We start from the raw sequence: 20,629 nt of genomic DNA, 5'->3' as shown, positions 1-20,629 counted from the left end.
TCTTTTTCCCCCTTGCTTTTGGATAAAACTAATTAGATTAACAGGAATAGCCAACACCCCAGAAGACAAGCTCTCAGGATCCAGACTTGAACAAATGGGCCCTATCCAACAACACGAAATTTAATGAGGAGGAAAGCAAAGTGTCACACCTGGGCAGGAAAAACCAATGGTACCAGTACAGGTTAGGCGAAACCTGGCTCAAAACCAGTAACTGTAAGAGGAGAACTTGGACAATTACTTAAAAATGAGCCAGCCACGTGAGGCAGCAGCCAAAAAAGCTAGTACAATCCTTAGTTGTATAAACAGAAGCATAGAATCAAAATCACGCGAAGCATTTGTGCTACTTTATAAAGCCTTAGTAAGGCCACACCTGGACTACTGCATCCAGTTTTGGTCACCACGTTACAAAAAAGATGTTGAGACTTTGGAAGAAGTGCCAGGAAGAGCAACTGAGATGATGAAAGGCCTGCAAATAAAACATATGAAGAACAGTTGCAGGATTTGGAATTGGCTAGTCTAGAGAAAGAGAAGGACTAGGGGGGATAAATGATAGCAGTATTCCAGTATTTGAATAAGCCATCTTCTTTGCTATGTGTTGGGGTTTTATGTATTTGTGAGCATTAACAAAGTTGCCATCTCTGTGGATACCCTCCCCAAATGGCCGGCTGGGGAATTCTGGGAGTTGAAGTCCGCCATCTTCAAGATGCCAAGGTTGAGAATTTCATGCTCTATAAAGTTCTCCATCTGTGATATAGATAGGGGCAGGTCTGTCTGGCGAGCGGCGCTTTTTAAGTGATCCTACAGGATAGAAATCCAGCTGTTACAAATCCAGTGACTCAGTTTTTATTGGCAGATATCTCAATCAGTAGGAAAACACTGGCTTTAGCCGACACTGTTGATATGTTGTTACCGGTTCTCTTTTACTCCCTAGTTCTCTCTTTTTTTTCTTTTTAGACTTTTGCTTTATTTCTGTTTCTATTGGTATTAACTGATTAATTGTTCTGACTGCCGGGAAATTCCTCCTTAGTCCTAAGTTGCTTCTCTCCTTGGTTGGTTTCGACCCGTTGCTTCTTGTCCTGCCTTCAGGTGCTTTGGAGAAGAGCTTGACTCCCTCTTCTTTGGGGCAGCCCCTGAGATATTGGAAGACTGCTATCACGTCACCCGTAGTTCTTCATCCGTAGAACTTTATGGCTACATACAAGGGGCATTTCTCCCCAGCTCTTCTCCTCTTTCTCGGTCAGACTTGGGTGAGGGGAAATCGTGCCACAACCAGGCTGCTTTCACTGCGACCGACCTTACTGTTATAAATAGTTCTTGAGTCGCAATTTGCCTTTGGAGATTCTCAGTCCTCCAGGTCATGGTTCTCCCAAAGGTGCTTTTTCAAGAAGCAACTGGACTTTCTGGTTTTTTCTCGAAGACATTTCACTTCTCACCTCAGAAGCGTCTTCAGAGAAGCATCTTCAAGGCCAGTTGCCTTTTGGAGAAAGCACCTTTGGGAATTCAAGTATTGGTCCAGCAACCCAGGGCCTCCTCTGTCCTCTCGAGGCATAATCCCCATCGCAACCACAATGTGGAAACCCAAGATTGTTTGGGGGCCTTGACCCAGGATCACAATTCTAGGCTTAATTTCCAGGTCGTAGGTTCAGGAGTACCTACGCTGCCCCTAGAAAATGACATTTCTGCTCTGGCGCATTCCAGCATTTTCCCTCTGGTACCCAGACTAACCAGCCTTTGGCTGATTTCCTTTGGCATTACAGACAGATGAATGATGTCAGGCTCAAATCATCGTTCATTTCTTCCCACCCCCCCACCCACCCCACCCGAGGAAAGGGGGGGGGGGCGGGTTCAGCCAAAACCTCTGTTGAGAATCACTCATCCTTTCTAATAATGAGAGCTGTCACCAGGCCTGCTTGCGAGGAAATGATTTTCTTGGTAAATATTTCGGCCTGTAACTGATTTATAGGTTTCGGGGAGGGCGACTGAGAGTGGAGTTGGCGGAGGCAAACAGCCTCCAAACTTCAGATAACAGATAATCAGAGTTGGAAGGGACCTTGTAGATCATCTAGTCCAACCCCCCCCCGCCTAAGCAGAAGACCCTACACCATTTCTGACAAGTGGCAGTCCAATCTCTTCTTGAAAGTCTCAAGTGATGGCGCTCCCACAACTTCTAAAGGGAACTTCTGTTCCATTTGTTGATTGTTCTCACTGTCAGAAAATTCCTCCTTATTTCCAGGTTGAATCTCTCCTTGTTCAGTTTCCATCCATTATTCCTTGTCTGGCCTTCAGGTGCTTTGGAGAATAGTTTGACCCCTTCCTCCTCTCTGTGGCAGCCCCTCAAATATTAGAAATCTGCTATCCTGCCTCCCCTGGTCCTTTTCTTTATGAGACTGGCTTTGCCCGGTTCCTGTAACCGTTCTTCAAATGTTTTAGCCTCCAGTCCCCTCATCATCCTGGTTGCCCCATTTTACAACTTTCCTTGCCGCACTTGCAAAGTGAACCATTGCATTTATTCAATTAGTCACTCGGTCGTTCGGCAAGTCTGGCTTCCCCCATTGACTTGGGGGAGGCTGCGTTGGTCGTTAAGTGTGAAACATGGTCATCCCCCACTTCTTCCAGTGCCGTGGTGACTTTGAACAGTCACTAAATGAACTATTGTAAGTCGAGGACTTACCTGTAGGCCAGGCCTGGCTGCTTGGCAAAAGGAGACTGAAAGAAGCCCGGCGTTCTGAGCTTGAAGTGCCTTTGCAACAAGCCGCTTTCCGCCGTCGCTTTTAACTTCCAGAATGTTTGGCAACGTCACTGCCTCTGGGCCCCGTGGACAAGAAGCATGGCGGTGGTGCAGAACCCATGGCGGTCATGCTTGCTGGGAGGCCTCTGAGATGTCAAGTCACCCAGCAGAAGGAACTTCTGGCTCGGAAAGGAGAAGCTGGTTTAGGAGCCATCTGGGTGAAGGTCACAGTGCAGGAAGCAGCAGAATCTGCTCCCAGGGCAGGAAAAGTGGAGCAACGTGACAAGAGCAAAGGGATGAAAAGTTTGTGCAATGTATATGATAACCTGAGAGAGAGAGAGAGAGTGAAAGAAAAGCAGAAAGAGGAAAGAAGAAAGAGGAAGATGAGGAGGAGAAGGAGAAAGAGAAGGAAGGAAGGTCTCTCTTCATTATTTGCCTGTCTTTTCTTTAAGGATCAAAATTCATATTCTTCAGTAAGGGGTAACTCAAGGTAACCTCTTGAGTCAAAGAGATTGGATGTGGTCTTTGGTTCTCCCCCACCCAGGAAACTCTGTTTTTCCAAAGAAGGTAGTATGGAAGGAGGAGGAAGAGGAGGAGGAGGAGGGGGGAGGGAGGGAAGGAAGGTCTCTCTTCATTAGATTAAAGACACTTCAATCCCTCAACCATTCATCCTGCAATTTACCTCCAGACCCAAAATCACCTTTGTTGCTCTTCTCTGCATTGCTTCTAGAGCCTCTTCATCTTTTTATATCAGGTTGACCAGAACTGTACATAGCATTCTAAGCGTGGACACACCATTCAGTACAAAGTGGTACTACCACTTCATGTTATACTGACTTGACCATAAGGCAACATCTACGTGATGACACATCAAAAGATTACCATCCCTAGAGCTCAGTCGATCCCACTGGTTTCTCTTCAGGTCGTACAAATCTTTCCACTTCCACACTTTGATCGGCTTGTCCTTTTGGTTCACGGGGGCAACTGTAGGCCTGAGTGGTATAAACTTCCTTAAGCCAATCAGTTGGTTACAGCATGTCCCCTGGCATCTGAAAGCAAATAGCAGCTTTTCCTGTGCTGGGAAACAATTAACCCATTAGAAAGGGAGTAGATAATTGGGTTTTTTTTTTCGGTCTCTCCTCCCTCCCTTCTTCCTTTCCTTCCTGGATCCTTGCTCCAATCTTTGTCAGATGTAAGGCCTGGAGATGCTCCCTATGCAGTCATTTCTTACCCAAGATTTCTCCAGATGCCCACAGAGCTGAAGGGCATGTGTTGAAAACAGGCACCATAAGAAGGATGTCTGTTCCGGATCAGGAGAAAGGAATGCGAGGTTTTTGCAGGCTCTGTTGCTTTTCCTTGGTATGACCTCTTAGGGACACATCTCCCTTTGGAAAGCAACCAGGGCTGAATTTTCAGGCGAGGTGGCATCGTTTTTCTTACCATGGTTTCTTCCATCAAGGCTTCCAAAGGGGACCACCAGCATATCCAAAATGAATTCCATGACCTCTTAAAAAACAAACAAGATGGGACTGGATCGATGCCCCAGCTTGTTTCGTTGAATTATGGCAAGTTTTCCCAACTTTCCCTATTTTAACACATGCAGACTTCAACTCCCGGAATTCTGGGAATTGAAGTCCACATGTCTTAAAATGGGTAAGGTTAGGTATGTCGATAGCAGCAAGAATACATATTGAACAAAAAAAATGGAACGATACTGTGATTCCTACAATGGACGGATGGTTTGCAAAATTTAATGGAGTTAACAGAGATAGCAAAATAGACTGTTTTGGTTAAAGAAAAGAACACAGTTTTGTTTCTAGCCAGATTTTGTGACTTTGTGCTTAAAAAAATGAAACTTTGATTTTGGGTTTTGCTGATTAAGTAGGTTTGTTGTGATAGAAATGGCTAGTATGTATTATTATATAAAAGTTAAAAGTTGAGGTTGTATGTTAATATCTTATTCTACTCTGCCAAACAGAGTCAGAAGTCAAATTTTTTTTTTCTCCTTACAGAACTTTACACTTTTTCCTCCTCCCCATTTCCTCCCTTATTTTCCCCTTATTTTCATTTTTTTCTTTGCATTATATATTTTGATCAACTAATGAAATATTCGAAATAAAAAAAATGGAGAGAAAACACCGGTCGATGGTTTGTTGAATAAATTGCATTTGGCAGAGTCTGTGCAACATGCTAGTTGACAAACCATAGGCTTCAAAAATATTCGGGATGGATCTGTAGAACTGCCCAAACAGAACCACCTTGTGCTAAGCAAACTATGATCCCAGGCTTATTAAATATGTGCTGATGGCACACCTGTTGCAGATGTGTGATACGTTTATTGATCACCGAGAGAGGCAACGAAGAAAGTCTCCAGTGTGAGTATCAAATCAAATCATACACCAAGGGGCAGAGTGCAGGTAGCTTTTAATGATCAAATTCTCTCAAGGTGGAAGTTTGGCTCCCACAACATCCTACGCATTGTTCCCGCTTAGTGCAGTGTGACAATCTCATTAGGTGGTTGGTAACCATGGCTGGTGGCTTAGTACAATACGTGCTCAGTGGTTCAGCAAGTGGTAATTTGGGGTGCTGTGGGAACCCACAGAGCAACAAACAAGCAAATTATAATGTGGCTAAAATGTATGAATCCAGATTATTTTCATGTCATTTTTTGTATATTAATGAGTGCCTGCAGAACAGAATAGAATAGAATAGAATTGCACAAACTCTGCCAAATGCAATTTATTCAGCAAACCATCGAATACCCTATCTTCCATTCCATTCTACTCTATTCTATTCCATTCCATTCCATTCTATCCCAATCCCACCCCAACCCAACTCTTCCCAACCCTTCCCATCCCATATTTTCTATTCTATTCTATTCCATTCCACTCCACCCCACTCCATTCTCCTCCTTTCTCTTCCTCCTCCTCCTCCTCCTCCTCCTCCTCCTCCTCCTCCTCCTCCTCCATTCTATTCCATTCTGTTCTATTCTGTCCTATTCTATTCTATTGGCAACTGACTCCTATTTATGATGGTTTCAGTGTCCCGGGGTCATGTGATCCCCTTTTGTGACCTTCTGACAAGCAAAGTCAATGAGGAAGATGGATTCACTTGACAACCATGTTACTACCTTAACAACTGCAGTGATTCACTTAACAACCCTGGCACGCAAGGTGGTAAAATCCGCTTAACAGACGTCTCACTTAGCAGCAGAAATTTCGGGTTCAATCGTGATAATAAGTAATAATAAGGGACCTTGAAGATCTTCCAGTCTAACTCCCTGCCCAAGGCAAGATGGAAAGGGCTTTTTATCACATACAATGGACTCCAAAATAAGGGCCAAGAACGGAGTCCAGTCCCGAGGACACCTGTCCTCCTAGAAATCTCATTTTAACAAAGCAGTTGGTCATTCGTTCCATCTCACTCCTTCCGCTGAGGACATTAACAAGGTTTTTGTTCCAGTGTCCTGCAGCTCAGCTGAACAGCCTGTTTGGCAACAGAACTCCTGCCAGGAAGAAGCAAAATGATCCGGAGACAGAGACAAATTGAGGCGGTGATTCTTAAAACATGTTTCCCTTAGTCTAGAAGGGGAAGGAGGGGAAGTTGCATCGTGCCAGGCCTGCCATAAATCAGGATTCATTGGCCAGACAAGATAAATTGGCGCACGTTCCTGGAGAAATTAGCCATGTGGGAAGGGGTCGCATTTTGCATCTCTAAGGGCCAAGCTGAAATGTTCACCACAAGAGGGCAGAAAGCACTGAGACTGGGGGGGAAAATCACATCTGGTTCTTTGCAAAATTCCCTTCTTTTCTCCTTGAAAGGTTGGAGCAGGAAAAAAAGTCTGATGTCTTTTGATGTTCTCCTTTGCAAACCACGGTGTCATCTCTTAGGAATACTTAGGAGCAAGCAGAAGGAGGGCGTGAGTGGGGGGTTGGAGACCCCTGCCATAGAACATATACTTATCTCGTAAACAATTGACAAATAAATAAAATAAAATAAAAATAAACATAAGCATGAAGCAACCCCCTGCGGCACCTGCCTGGATGGCTGAACCGGACATCCAGTTATGAGGCTGCTGCCTATCCCCCGCTAGAGGTTTTGTGCATATTTATGTGGATGTCGTGTATAGGTTTACTTCTCTTCATGTCATGTTCTCATACACTAAATCTATATATATAAAAGTGAAATGCCCCCCACATATCATCACGAAATCTCCAGAACTGTAAAGCCTACAAACTTGAAATTTGGCACGTAGGTCCCTCTTGGCTTCTAGGGGCTCACTAAGAAAGGGTTTTTCAAAATGACCATTAGAGCATTCGTATTTCCTATATTATTATTATTATTAACATGCTCTCTGATGCTAAGGACTTCTACTCCTGCTCCCCACCTGAAAAGAAATCTGTTCCAAATGCAAAACACAAGCAGAGGAGAGGAGTTTCCATTTCAGTTTTAGTTTCACAGCAGCACCAAGCAGCTTTAGTACAGAACAGTTGAGCTAAGCCACGCCCAGTCTCCTTGCTGTCTCCTTGCTCACAGTTTCCAAACAGTTTCCAAACAGACCTCAACTCTCTCTCACACACTGACAGGATGCTAGCCAGATGAATACCGATGGATGCTGGTAGGCAGAGGCACAATTTTTCCCCGTTATTTTTCTCCCCCAAAACTAAGCCCGATCACATAGTTTCACAGCGAAGCACGAGTATCCAGCGAGTAAACAAATAAGACAGCTGGAAGCTTTCTTGGACCTGGCTGGAAGGTGTAATTTCTGGACACCTCAGGCAAGTCTCATCGAAACAGTTGGGAACAGTTCAATTCCTATTATGGAATGTGGACCATCAGGCTGGTCTTTGCCCACATTTTTCTCCAGCAGTTTTATCATGACCAGAAATGGGTTTCTAACCTGTGGGGATCCTTGGATAACCTAACAGGGCTTTTCTTCTTTGTCAAGCTGGCGACCTCTGCGGACTGGCCTGTTTCTGCTAGCCCTAAAAAGCTCTCCTTTTACAGGGATCCTTTCTGACAGCTCGTTCCCTTCTTCCTCCCCTCCCCCCAGGGTCAAGAAGAAGGATAAGCCCCTGAACCTCAAGATTCACAACAGCGTGGGGAGCTGCGAGAACATCCCTGCGCAGCGCTCTCCTCTCCTGTCCGAGCGGTCCTTGAGGTCCTTTTTTGTCGGGCATCCTCCCTTCCTTCCTTCCACTCCTCCGGTCCAGACGGATGGCATGTTCTCCACAAGTAAGTTGGACTTGGCGGGTTGTTCTGTGGGAAGGAGAAGAGGGGAGGCGTACAAGCACACACACAAAGAGAAAGAAGAGAGAGAGGGGGACGGAGGGAGAGGGAGAGAAAAGGAGAGAGAGAGAGAGAAAAGAAAGAGAGAAAAGAGAGAAACGAAGAGAAAAGAGAAAGAGAGAAAAGAGAGAGACAAAGAGAAAAAAGAGAGAGAATGAAAGAGAAAGAAAGAAAGAGAGAAAGAGAGAGGGAGAGAAAGAGAGAGAAAGGGAGAGAGAGAAGAGAGAAAAGAGAGAAAGGGAGAGAAAGAGAGAAAAAGAAAAAAAGAGAGAGAAAGAAAAAGAGAGAGAGAGAAAAGAAAGAGAGAAAAGAGAGAAACAAAGAGAAAAGAGAAAGAGAGAAAAGAGAGAGACAAAGAGAAAAAAGAGAGAATGAAAGAGAAAGAAAGAAAGAGAGAAAGAGAGAGGGAAAGAAAGGGAGAGAAAGGGAGAGAGAGAAGAGAGAAAAGAGAGAAAAAGGGAGAGAAAGAGAGAAAAAAGAAAAAAGAGAGAGAAAGAAAAAGAGAGAGAGAGAAAAAAAAGAGAGGGAGGGAGGGAAGGAGGGATAGGACTTCCAATCCCGTCTTGACTTCCTTTGAAATTATTTTGGCTATACAAGATCCAACGGAGGCCCCTTTTCTAGTGTTCACAAACTCATCAGTTGCAATGCTTACATTTGGTTTAAGGAATATTCTCAAAAGGCTCCTTATTTAGGTAAAAGATTTATGGGATGAGCCTCCAAAGAGACGGGTGATTACTACCCAACGGTGTGCCCTGCTCTTTTGCACGTTATTCTTCGTTCTTTAGATGCGAGAACTTATTTTAATGGAAGCGGTGGCAGGTTGAAGTTCTTTAGCGCTGCTGTTTGAAATTCAGAATGGGAACAGCGACCAGCTCTTTCTTCTTCTTTATTGCAACTCTTCTTTTCCTTACTACGACGCTTTATTGTTAGCTCCTGAAGGCAGGTCAAGAAGCAGTGGATGGAAACTAACCAAGGCAAGATTGAACCTAGAAGTAAGGAGAAATTTGCTGACCGTGAGAACAATTAATCAGTGGAACCGCTTGTTGTAGGTGCTCCATAACAGGAGGTTTTCCAGGAAGAGAGTGGAGAGTCATTTGGTATAGGGCAGTGGTGGCTAAGCTTTTTGGGCTCCTGTGCCAAAAATTTGCGCTCATGCTTGCATGCTAGCACTCGCGTGCCAGCACCCAGAAGGCAATGCGTGTGGCCCCCCCCGTGCCCTCTGCGCATGCACACACAATCCTCCCTGCCCCTTTACCTGCACTGTGCCTCCCAGCTGATTTTCGGCCCGTTTGAGGCCTTTTTCGGCCTGCCAGAGGCTTGAGGGGAGCCTCTGCAGCCTTTGCAGGACGAAAAATAGGCCCGTTTCGACATGTCCTGTATTTCCGGAAATACCAAAAGTGACGAAACGGGCCTATTTTTTTTGGCCTGCAAAGGCTGCAGAGGCTTCCCTCAAGCCTCTGGCAGGCCGAAAAAGGCCTCAAATGGGCTGAACATCAGCCAGGAGGCGCGTGCATGGGCAGTGAGGTAAGTTTGCCTGAAGCTCACATGCCCGCTCAAATGGCTCTGCGTGCCACCTGTGGCACGCATGCCATAGGTTCGCCATCATGGATATAGGGTCTCCTACTTGTGCAGGGGGCTGGACTAGAAAACCTCCAAGGTCCCTTCCAACTCTGCAATTCTGACAAGACCCCTGCCTCAGCCAATTATCTTCCTCCCTAGGACCAGATCACAGGGTAGCCTTAATCCTCGCCGTTGCCTGCGGAGCCAATGGCGGATGGTGTAGACCCTTCTGCTTGAGGACGGGGTTGGACTAGAGGACCTCCAAGTTCCCTTCCCACCCTGTTCATGCTGCTGTTATTCGGTCCTAGTCCTCCCAAGTTAATTAACATGACAGACCAGGAAGGTGCTCTGGAGTAGGCTTTTGACAGCCCTGTTTTGCTTTTGCCTCGGTGTGTCAGCCCCATGCTTCTCCTTGACAATCTGGCAGTGAGAAAAACAACCGTGCAGCGGAGGCCGGCTAACAGGAGAAGACATCCAGATGGAAGGGGTCAAGACCCCCTGGCTGTTGTCTGCCCCTCCCGGGGCCTAAGGCTTCCCTCCGGGTGGTGCCGCTGACATCCGTTATGATCTGGATTGCCGAGCTTAGTTTTCCTCTAGGTGCCTGGGGTACCGGCGTTCATCTTGAGTTGAATGGCAGCTGCTGAGCAGCATCTCCCGGGGTCCTTGGGCATCTGTGTTACCTGATGGCGTCTTTTCAGAAGCTGCCACACAGTGTGGCCCCCATTTTCTTGCCCTATTTTTACAAGGTACTAAATGAAGGAGAATATTTGCAGCTCAGGGTTGAGACGAGGAGCTCTCGATGCTCTCCGAGCTTGGAGGTGTCCTGGCAGGCGTTTCATGACCCAATTAGGTAACATCATCAGTGTTAGAAGGGAGTGGAGTTTGTGAGGAGGAGGAGAAGGAGGAAGAAGAGGAGGAGGAGGAGAAGACGGCTGTGGGGTCCTTGGTGCTCTCTGAGCTTGGTTGTTTTCTTGTAGATGTTTCATTACCCAACTAGGTAACATCATCAGTGTTAGAAGGGAGTGGAGTTTGTGAGGAGGAGGAGATGGCCGCAGTCCTTGATGCTCTCTGAGCTTGGTTGTTTTCTTGCAGATGTTTCATGAGTGAAACTAGGTAACATCCATCAGTCCTAGAAGGAGTGGGGTTTTTAGGGAGGAGGAGGAGGAGGAGGAGGAGGAGGAGGAGGAGGAGGAGGAGGAGGAGGAGGAGGACAATGACAATGACACCAACGACAACTGTGTGGTCCTGGGTGCTGTCTGACCTTAGTTGTTTTCTGCAGACGTTTCATGCCCCAAACTAGATAACACTATCAGTGCTAGTTACCTAGTCACTAGCTCAGAGAGCACCAAGGAACCCTATTTACAAGGCCCTTAGAGAGGAGGTAGGCACTGCCTTTGCCTGGGTGAAAGACATTGCATTGACCTTTTGCTTTATACCATTCTGGCGAGACCACGCTTAGGATGTTGTGTCCAGTCCTGATCACCACAGTATGTAAAAAAAGATGCTGAGAGAGAGAGAGAGAGAGAGAGAGAGAGAGAGAATATGAGAGAATGAACAAAAGAGAAGAAGAGAGAGAGAGAGAGAGAGAGAGAGAGAGAGAAGGAGAGAGAGGGGAGAATGAGCAAGGGAGAAAAAGAGCATGAGAAAAAGAGAGAGAGAATGACAGAGAGAAAATGAACAAGAGACAGAAGAGAGAGAGAGAAGGGAGTACAAGAGAAAGAAAGAGAGAGAGCAAACAAGTGAAAACAAGACCGAGAAAGAGAATGAGAGAGGGAGAGTGGGAAGAAAGAGAGAGAGTCAGAAAGAGAGAGACAGAGAGACAGAGAGACAGACAGACACAGACACACACAGAGAGAGACCCCTCTAGGATCTGTTTAGAATCTCCTGTCATATTGAGATGCTCTCACAAGTTGGCTGGCATCTCCTAGGACATTTTTTTGCCTTAATTGGGTATCTGATGAACACCCATATCATGCAGTTCACTTGGGTCCGGAAGTGTGTGTGTGTGTGTTTGTGTGTGTGTGTGTGTGTTTGTCACTAGAAGGCTAAATGTGTAGTGTCTCTCTCCATAATTAGACATTCGAAGATGAAATTTGGAAGAGGTGGGCTGATTTGGGTACCTCAGAGCCATATTTTAAGAGAGGTTTCCTTTCCCTCCACTAAGTCTAACAGTTTCAAAATCTACCCCCACACACACAATTTGCGGGAATTTCAATACTTTCTTTGCTTTCTTTGCTTTCTTTGTGCATTTAGTAACTTCAGTACTGTTACCAGATGTAAAAATTCATCTTCCATGAGTCTTTTTTAATCCAGCAGCCATAAGTCCCAATGAAAAAGGTTGTGGTCTCTGCAATACAATATTGTTCTTTAACATGATGTGTCTTGTGTGTATTCGTATTTAAGTTTTCTTGGGTTTTTCTTAAACGAGAGGGGGGAAAAGATGATTTCACAGTCAGAGAGAGTTGGCGCTTCGAAACGCTCCGTAATCATTGCGAGATGATTCCACGGGGCAGCCCAGGTGTCACCGCCAGCCTGCTTGCCTCTCCACGGGCTGCCTGCTGGACCCCACTTCCCTGCGGAGGGGGTCACCAGGGGCCATGCAGGCCCTGGGTCTGGTTGTCACAGCCGCCCATCAATGGGAGACAGCCGTGGCGCGCCGACCTCGCCGTGGTATCTCTCTTGTCAAAGAGGAAGAGAGAAGGGGGCGACCCCCAGGCCTTCTCCCCCCACCGCTGCGTCTGTCAACCACAGCTTGTCAGCTCCGAGAGGCAAAACCTGAATCATTCTCCCTGGAGAGAAGGTTGCAGGGCTGAAATTGGAGCTGGAAGGAAAGGGCTGCGCCAATTCCCTGCGGAGCTTTGTCCAAAACGACGAGAATCAAGATCCCACAAAGTGTTAATACCACTCTAGAATGCCTTGGCAAGGCCACACTAAAAATCCAGTTTGGGTCAGCACGATGTAAAAAAGGACTCTAGAAAGAGTGCAGAGAAGGGCAAGCAAGATGATTAGGGGGCTGGAGGCTAAAACATACGACGAACGGTGGCAGGAACTGGGCCTGGCCTAGTCTAGGGAAGAGAAGGACCAGGGGAGACAGGAGAGCAGTCTTCCAATATCTCAGGGGCTTCCATAAAGAAGAGGGAGTCAAGCTATTCTCCAAAGCACCAGAAGGCAGGACAAGAAGCAACGGATGGAAACTAATCAAGGAGAGAAGCAACCTAGAACTAAGGAGAAATTTCCTAACTATGAGAACAATTAATCCGTGGAACAACTTGCCTTGAGAAGTTGTAAATGCTCCAGCACTGGGTGTTTTGAAGAAGAGACTGGATAGCCATTTGTCTGAAATGGTATAGGGTTTTCTGCCTAAGCAGGGGGTTGGACTAGACGACCTTCAAGGTCCCTTCCAACTCTGTTACTCTGTTATAAGGGTGGAAAGGAAGCTTCCTGCCTGATTTACGACTACATATTCACGATACAACCAGGCGGATGTCCTTTATTAGCACGATTCCTCTTTTAACATCAAGGAAATTGCTGCCATTTCATCTTCTTTGGCTTAGAAAAGAAAATATTAAGTTAGCTTGCCAAGCACCCTCTCTGAGACCGACCGGAGCTCCTCCACAGCCGCATTTCAATCCTTTTCCTCTTTATCTTACACACCACTGCAAACATTGGAGGCATTGTTAATCCCTCTGATCCTTCATCCATCACGCCTGTAATGAAAATAATTACCTGCGAACCACAGCGAGTTTCTCAGGGCTTTGTTCGGAGGTCGCAATTCCTAGTAGACTTTAATAATATATATAAATATATATGGTAATGAGCATGTTATAGAAATAATTAAGTGCCTCCGCTAGGCCCCCTCCATCCCTCCCCCTTCTGTAAAATAGCGGGATTTAATTGAGTAAAAGTCATTCGAAATAACCTGTGCTAAAGCAGAGGGCTTAATTTAACTTCAGGTAAGCATCTTGTAATTGCCTGGGTCCACAAAGAAGGAGAGGTGGAGAGAGAGAGAGAGAGAGAATGAGATAGAGAGAAAGAGGGAGGGAGGGAGAGAAAGAGGGAAAGAGAGGGAGGGAGAGAGAAAGGGAGGGGGAGGGAGAGAAAGGGAAAGAGAGAAAGAAGGAGAGAGGGATGGAGAGAAAGAGGAAGAGAAGGAAAGAGAAAGGGGGGGGAGAGAGAGAGAGAGAGAGAGAGAGAGAAGGTGGCTCATTTGTGTAAGGTGGTTTAGGAACGAGCAAACGGCATTTCTGAAAACAAAGTGGTGCCTCTTTGCTCATCCAGACCTGTTCCGGAGCGATATAAATCAGCTGATTTCCAGGGCTGTTGAGCAGATAACTTTGATTTAATGCCTGATGGTTTGAAATGCTAATTCCTCAAAGGAGGCAGGTGCAAGATTTTGGACCCCAGTCTAGAAATGCCGCCTAAGATGGTTGAGATGGGTGGCAGATCAATTTAATAAAAGAAAGAAAGAAAGAACAAATAAAATAAGCAGAGATCGGAATAAAGTGCAGGCAGAAGTCCTAAGGGTCGTGCTGGGCACTGTAAGACCCATTTTACGACTTTTCTGGCCAGCTTTGTTAAGTGATTCCCTGCAGTTGTTACCTTAGTCACACGGTCGTTAAGTGGATCTGGCTTCCCTGTTGACTTTGCTTGTCAGACGGTCACAAAAGCGGATCACGTGACTCCGGGACCCTCCAGCCGTCATAAATACGAGTCCATTGCCAAGCATCTGAATGTAAATCACATGACCACGGGGATTCTGCAACGGCCATAAGTGAGAAAAAACATTCCTAAGTCCCTTTTTTTTGGTGCCGTTGTAACTTTGAACAGTCACTGAGTGAACTGTTGTAGATCGAGGACTACCTGAATATTGGTAGGTAGGTGACAGGCAACATAGACTCCTGGCCAAAAAAGGAAAATGCAACGGAGCCATATAGAAAAGGGACGCAGCTGAGAACGAAAAATTCCCATCTGAAGATGGAGCAAGCATGGGATGAATTTGGAAATGTTCTGCTTATTAACTTTCTTTCCAGATTGAATCAGAGAGCTGACCATATTTACTTCCTGTTGTTGTTGTTGTTGTTAGTTGCGAAGGCGTGTCCGACCCATCGTGACCCCCTGGACCACGTTCCTCCAGGCCTTCCTGTCCTCAACCATCTTCTGGAGTACATTGAAGCTCACGCCAACTGCTTCAGTGACTCTATCCAGCCCCTTCCTTCTCTGTTGTCTCCTCCTCCTCCTCCTCCTCCTTTTGCCCTTCATCATTCCCAGCAATAGGCCCTTCTCCAGGGAGTCCTTCCTTCCTTCTCAAGAGGTGGCCAAAGTCCTTGAGTTTCATCTTCAGGATCTGGCCTTCTAAAGAGCAGTCAAGGGTTGATCTCTTCTAGGACCGACCAGTTGGATCGCCTTGCAGTCCAAGGGACTCTCTGGTGCCTTCTCCCCCAGCACCAGAGTCCAAAGGCCTCCATTCTTGGGCGCTCAGCCTTCCTTATGGTCCAGCTTTCACAGCCATACATTGCAACTGGGAAAACCACACCCTGGATTATAGGCACTTTTGTTGGCAGGGTGATGTCTCTGCTTTTGAGTGTGCTGTCTAGATTGGCCATAGCTCTCCTCCCCAGGATCAAGCATCTTTCACTTTCTTGGCTGCACTCCCCATCTGCGGTGACCTTGGAGCCCAAGGAAAATAAAATCTATCACTTTTTCTTCGTTGCGTAAAACCAACCATGCCTCTAAGTTATGCTTTCTTACGCAGCGAAGGGAGCTTTATTACCACACAGGAAACCGGATGCAAATGTAACCTTCCCAAAATGGCACGTAATTAAAAAAAAAAAAAAAACCACCTTCACCTGCTCTTTATAGCCGAGCTGGGATACGAAAGCAAACGGTGGCATTCAAAGCCTCTCTATAAAATGCTATATAAAATTTGCTTCTCCAGAGCCCTTGGGCTCGAAGATGGACTGATGTAGGTTAAAAAAAAAAACAACCCTTGGGGTCCATGCAGCTGCCTGCCTGCCTGGTTCCTACAGATGGTCAAATTCCAGCAGTCCAGGTATATATACATATATATATATTGCTCATAAATGGCATTTGGGTCTCCAAGAATCCATCTGATGTTTTTTTAACAGTGGGCTCCCAGGGCCCTGGGCTTAAAAAAGAGAGAAATATAAACGGGACTCCACGTTGCAACGGTCGGCAGCCTTCTTTTAATTTGCTCTCCGAGTATTTACCCTTGCAAGGAGTCAATTACAAGCCTGTAGAGAAGGCTTCTTTCTGGTGGGTCAGAAACAGGACGGGTGGAGGAGGGGAGGCAGAACCAGAGGTGCGCCTGCCGTTTCGTGATGGGAGAATAAAAAGGATGGTAGCGGTCCACAACGCCTCCCAAAACCCAGCGGTGTTCAAACTGCGGCACAGCAGGAAGGGAGATAGGAGAGAAGATTTTCAGCTTGGGTTTCGAGAGAAGGAGGCAGCAAGCCTTCCTTTCACATTTTTTCCCCCCAGCCATTCCTTTGTATATTCCAAGTCCTGCCTAAATATGGATAAATTTGGAGAGTGACCACCCCCCTCTCTCCGAGTGGCTCACGAGAAATTAGGTAAGATTTGAGAGGCTTCCGGAGAGCAGCCAAATTTGTAAAACCCAACCGTTTCAGTGCTAGTTCAGTTTAGCTATGACGAAATGTTATCCTTCATGCCCCTCCAAGCCAAAAGATCTGCTTAATGGTTCTAAATAATATCTCCTCCTCCTCCTCCTCCTCCTCCTCCTCCTCCTCCTCCTCCTCCTCCTCTTCCTCCTCCTCTTCATCATCATCATCATCGTCATGAATATTATTGTAAATACGATGATTACTATTTCTCAAAATTATTTGCATGCAGACAAACACCCTGTTTATTTAGAAATGGATTTTTAAAAATATTTAATAAAAACTCTTAAAACTGAAAAAAAAAACCACCTGGTCTTTTTAGTAGAAACCAGCTAAACTAGTCATGTTCTTTTTTTTTTTAATATATATATATTTTATTGTTTACAATTCTAAATATACAACAGTGCTGCCGTTTTGGCGTTACATATACCGCGCTTGCAAAGATATTGCTAAACCATTAACTTTCATATTATTGATACAATATTTGCTTTTTGGTTCTATTCATTCTATTTTCCCCCCTTGACCTTCCCTTCTTTTTTGTAGCCACTGATAAAACTTATTCCATGTTTCATAGTAAGCTGATTCCCCCTTATTTTTCAATTCTAAGGTTGGCCTATCCTATTCTGCCCAAGCTATTATTTTCTTTATTGTTTCTCTTTCTGGTGGTATGGTTTCATTCTTCCAATATTGCGCGTATATCATTCTCGCCGTTGTCAAAACATGTATAATTAAACTATGTTCTTATTGCCATAGCAATAGCACTTAGACTTATATACTGCTTTATAGTGCTTTACACCCCTCTCTAAGTGGTTTACAGAGTCAGCCTGTTGTCCGCAACAATCTGGGTCCTCATTTTACCCACCTCGGAAGGATGGAAGGCTGAGTCAACCTTGAGCCTGGTGAGATTTGAACTGACAAACTGCAGGCAGCTGGCTGCAGAAGTAGCTTGCAGAACTGCACTCTAACCACTGTGCCACTAAAACATTATGAAGAACGGTTGCAGGAACTGAGCCTGGCTAGTCTAGTGAAGAGAAGGACCAGGGGAGACAGGATAGCAGCCTTCCAATATTTGAGGGGCTACCACAGGGAGGAGGAAGGGGTCAAGCTATTTTCCAAGGCACCCAAAGGCCAGACAAAGAACAATGGATGGAAACTGAACAAGGAGAGATTCAACCTGGAAATAAGGAGGAATTTTCTGACAGTGAGAACAATCAACCCATGGAACAAAAGTGGCCTTTGGAAGTTGTGGGAGCTCCATCACTTGAGATTTTCAAGAAGAGATTGGACTCCCATCTGTCAGAAATGGTGTAGCATCTCCTGCCTGGTCAGGAGTTTGGACTAGATGACCTACAAGGTCCCTTCCAACTCTGTTAATCTAATCTTAAATGTAGGAAATATTAGTCGGTAGGGAAAGCATGTTTAGTAAGGCTGAAACTGTCAGTTTCTGTCGGTAGGTGAGATCAGAATTCAGCAGTTGGACTGGGAAAAAGAAAACGAGAATCCTGGGAAAAGGCCTGCCTTGTAATCATACTTATTTCCAAAAGAAGTCAGAAAACTTATAGTATCTATCACTGAGCCCTAATTAACCAGATTCTCCCTATGGCCAAAGGGAAAGTGCTTTTTTCCCCTTTTTATTCATTGTATTCTTCTTGTCTTCCTCTTTCCTCTCCAGATACACTCTCAGTACCTCGCTGGTCGCCCCAAATTCCTCGACGGGATCTTGGAAACTCAATCAAACACAGGTATAACAAATACACACATATACGGGAGGAACCTGCAGAGCCCTGGTATACATAGTGTATTTTATGATATAATTGATGCAAGGGTAGCTGTTTATATCCTCCTTGTGGTCCCTCAACAGATATCACTCATTCTTCAGCTTTCTATGCATCATGGTTACTGGTAGTTATGGATACTTGGGGACAGGAAAATAAAACAATACTCCAATCCCTTAATAACTACCGGGAGAAAATGTATGTGCAAAGAGTTACTCCAGGTGATGCAGTCATTCAGGGACACTAGCATGCTCTGTGTCGAAGCTGAATTTCACGCCACCTAGTATTTTGTTGCTTTTGGGGTTTTTACTGGGCAGCCATAAAAGTTATCAAAGTTCCCAACTGCCCTCTTTGCCTCGGTGGGTATATAGTTGGTTTGACTCACTCAGAATCTCACTTGCATTAAATACTGAGAGCAAGTGAGTTGCAACTGATTTCTATTGGCTTGCTACGACAAAAATCAATAAGTAATTCAGACTTGGGTTAGTGGGAGAACTAAGACTGCAGAAATTGTGGAAGATTTATTCGGTAGTCTCATTTGGAGAAGAAGAAGCTTTTATACCGTAGACTTAACAGAGGTCAACCCCTTTTTCTCTCTCCCTCCCTCTCTCTTTCTCGTTATTTCTTTCTCTCTTTTTCGTTCTCTCTTTACCTTTCATGCTTTTTCTTTTCTTTTCTTCTTTCTCTCTCTCTCTCTCTTTCTTTCCCCTCTCTCCCCCTTCTTTTTCCTCTCTTTCTCTTTCACACGTTCTCTTTCTTTCTCTCTCTCTCTTTTTCTTTTTCTCTCCCTCCCTCCCTCCCTCCCCCCCCCCACCCTTCTCTCACTTTCTCTCTTCAGGTTTTCCACGAAGTATTGGATGTCCCAGACATGCACCGTCTGCGGGAAAGGAATGTTGTTTGGGCTGAAATGTAAAAACTGCAAGTACGTCATCTCCTTTTTTGTAAGAGTGTGCGTTCCCCAGACACCTAATATACCAAACTGTTGTGGCTAGGCTCTGCTTTTCTTTGCTGCAGTCATCTGGCCCTTCTTATATATATCTCCCTGCGATTCCTGTTCATAAGGGGTCTAAAATAAGGTCTTTTCAAAGGCTGGGCCTTTGGTATCAGAGAGCTGGAAGTGCTGGTTTTACCCAACCAGCCCTCTCTCCAGCTTGATCTAGAAGTCTTTGTCGTCCTATAATCTTGTAAAAAAAAAACCAGTTTGTTCTAGTGGTTAAGGTACCAGGCTAGGAAATGGAAGACTGTGAGTTCTAGTTCTGCCTTAGGCATGAAAGACAGGGGGGACTTTGGGCCAATCACCGAGTGATAATGAATCCTAGTCCCGCCTTTGCTGTGAAAGCCAGCTTGGTGACTTTGAGCCCATCACCAGGAGATTGGGAGTTCTAGTCCAACCTTAGGCATGAAAAGTGGCTCCGTGACTTTGGGCCAATCCCTCTCTCTCCACCTAACCCACCCACCCCCGCCCTTCACAGGGTTATCACGATGAGAAAAATAGGAGGAGGAAGGAATATCAGGTCTGTTCTTCCCCTTGAGTTGTTTATAAAAAAACAACAATGGTGGGACATAAGTCAAATAAATAAATATAAAGAAACCCCATTGCACTCCTTCTGGAAAGTAATCCAGCCTGACTATTTCTGAAGTCCAACTTTCTGTGAGCCAAGCCTCAAACCGGCTGTTCTTCTTCTTGATTCCTCCCAGGCTAAAGTGCCACAACAAATGTACCAAAGAGGCCCCGCCGTGTCACCTGCTGATCATCCACCGTGGAGGTAAGAGCCACTACAGTCGCATTTCTAATTTTAAATGGAATGATTTAATTCCCAGGTGGCACTAAAAAAAATGTTGTTGGTTCAATCATCGATGAAATAACCAATTGCCAAAGGTGGGATATTTTGCTCCTCCTCCTCTTTCTTTATTTTGATTTTCCTCTTCTCCAGCCTTTTCTCTTTCTTTCTTTCTCTCTTTTGTTTTTGATTCAGCAAGATTAGTCCGGACAGAATCTGTGCCATGTGATATCAACAATCCGCTACGGAAACCCCCCATATATTCAGATCTGCACATCAGCCAGACGCTCCCAAAAACCAACAAAATCAACAAGGTGAGACCTCCTCTGAGGCCCAGAAGGCCCCCCCCAAAACAGGTGGGGGTTGCAAAAAAAAGCAAAACAGAAAAAAAAGCCACGCCCACCCAGTCACATGGCCACGCCCACCAAGCCACGCCGACAGAACCGGTAGTAAAAGATTTTTGAATCCCACCACCGGTGCAACCCACGCAATAACCACTTTGCTTAGCGATGGAAATTCTGGCCCCAGTTGTTGTCTTAAGTCAGAAACTACCCATTTAGCAAATCTTCTGTTTCTTGCATAAGATTTCTAGGATTCTGGGGCTTCGTCCCCCCCCCGATGTGGAAGAATCCCAAAGATGCTTTTTCCAGGAGGCCACTGGACTTTCTGGTTTTTGAAGATGTTTCGCTTCTTATCCAAGAAGCTTTTTCAGCTGGGACTGATGGATGGTGGGGAATGGAAGGATTTCTACTCCCTGCAGACAGCTGGTCATTTGCATTGTTTTTTAGAGAGTCTATTGAGGCCACTTGGAGGTTTATCTGTGTCCTCGGGGTCACCTGAGTGTCGCAAATGGGTGTG

General features: G+C 45.5%; 2 protein-coding genes across 3 annotated transcripts in view; one reads left to right on the top strand and one right to left on the bottom strand.

Annotated features, from left to right (window-relative positions):
- The window catches only part of RFC5 (replication factor C subunit 5), a 315,947-nt gene that overhangs the window by 75,930 nt on the left and 219,388 nt on the right, over positions 1–20,629 (bottom strand). The gene's annotated exons all lie outside the window — the stretch shown is intronic.
- KSR2 (kinase suppressor of ras 2) overlaps positions 1–20,629 on the top strand; it is a 137,292-nt gene that overhangs the window by 59,529 nt on the left and 57,134 nt on the right. For both annotated transcript variants that reach the window (XM_087913260.1, XM_087913258.1), the window contains exons 5-9: positions 7,782–7,963; positions 17,888–17,957; positions 18,829–18,912; positions 19,689–19,756; positions 19,967–20,085. In XM_087913260.1, the coding sequence (XP_087769386.1) occupies positions 7,782–7,963; positions 17,888–17,957; positions 18,829–18,912; positions 19,689–19,756; positions 19,967–20,085 (523 nt within the window). The remainder of the gene's footprint in view (positions 1–7,781; positions 7,964–17,887; positions 17,958–18,828; positions 18,913–19,688; positions 19,757–19,966; positions 20,086–20,629) is intronic.

The sequence above is a fragment of the Pseudonaja textilis genome, chromosome 15, assembly GCF_049901715.1.
Source record: "Pseudonaja textilis isolate UNSWEBS1 chromosome 15, rPseTex1.2, whole genome shotgun sequence".
Lineage (NCBI taxonomy): Eukaryota > Metazoa > Chordata > Lepidosauria > Squamata > Elapidae > Pseudonaja > Pseudonaja textilis.
The sequence above is the reverse complement of the archived record's forward strand: the minus strand, read 5'-3'. Positions and strand labels throughout refer to the sequence as shown.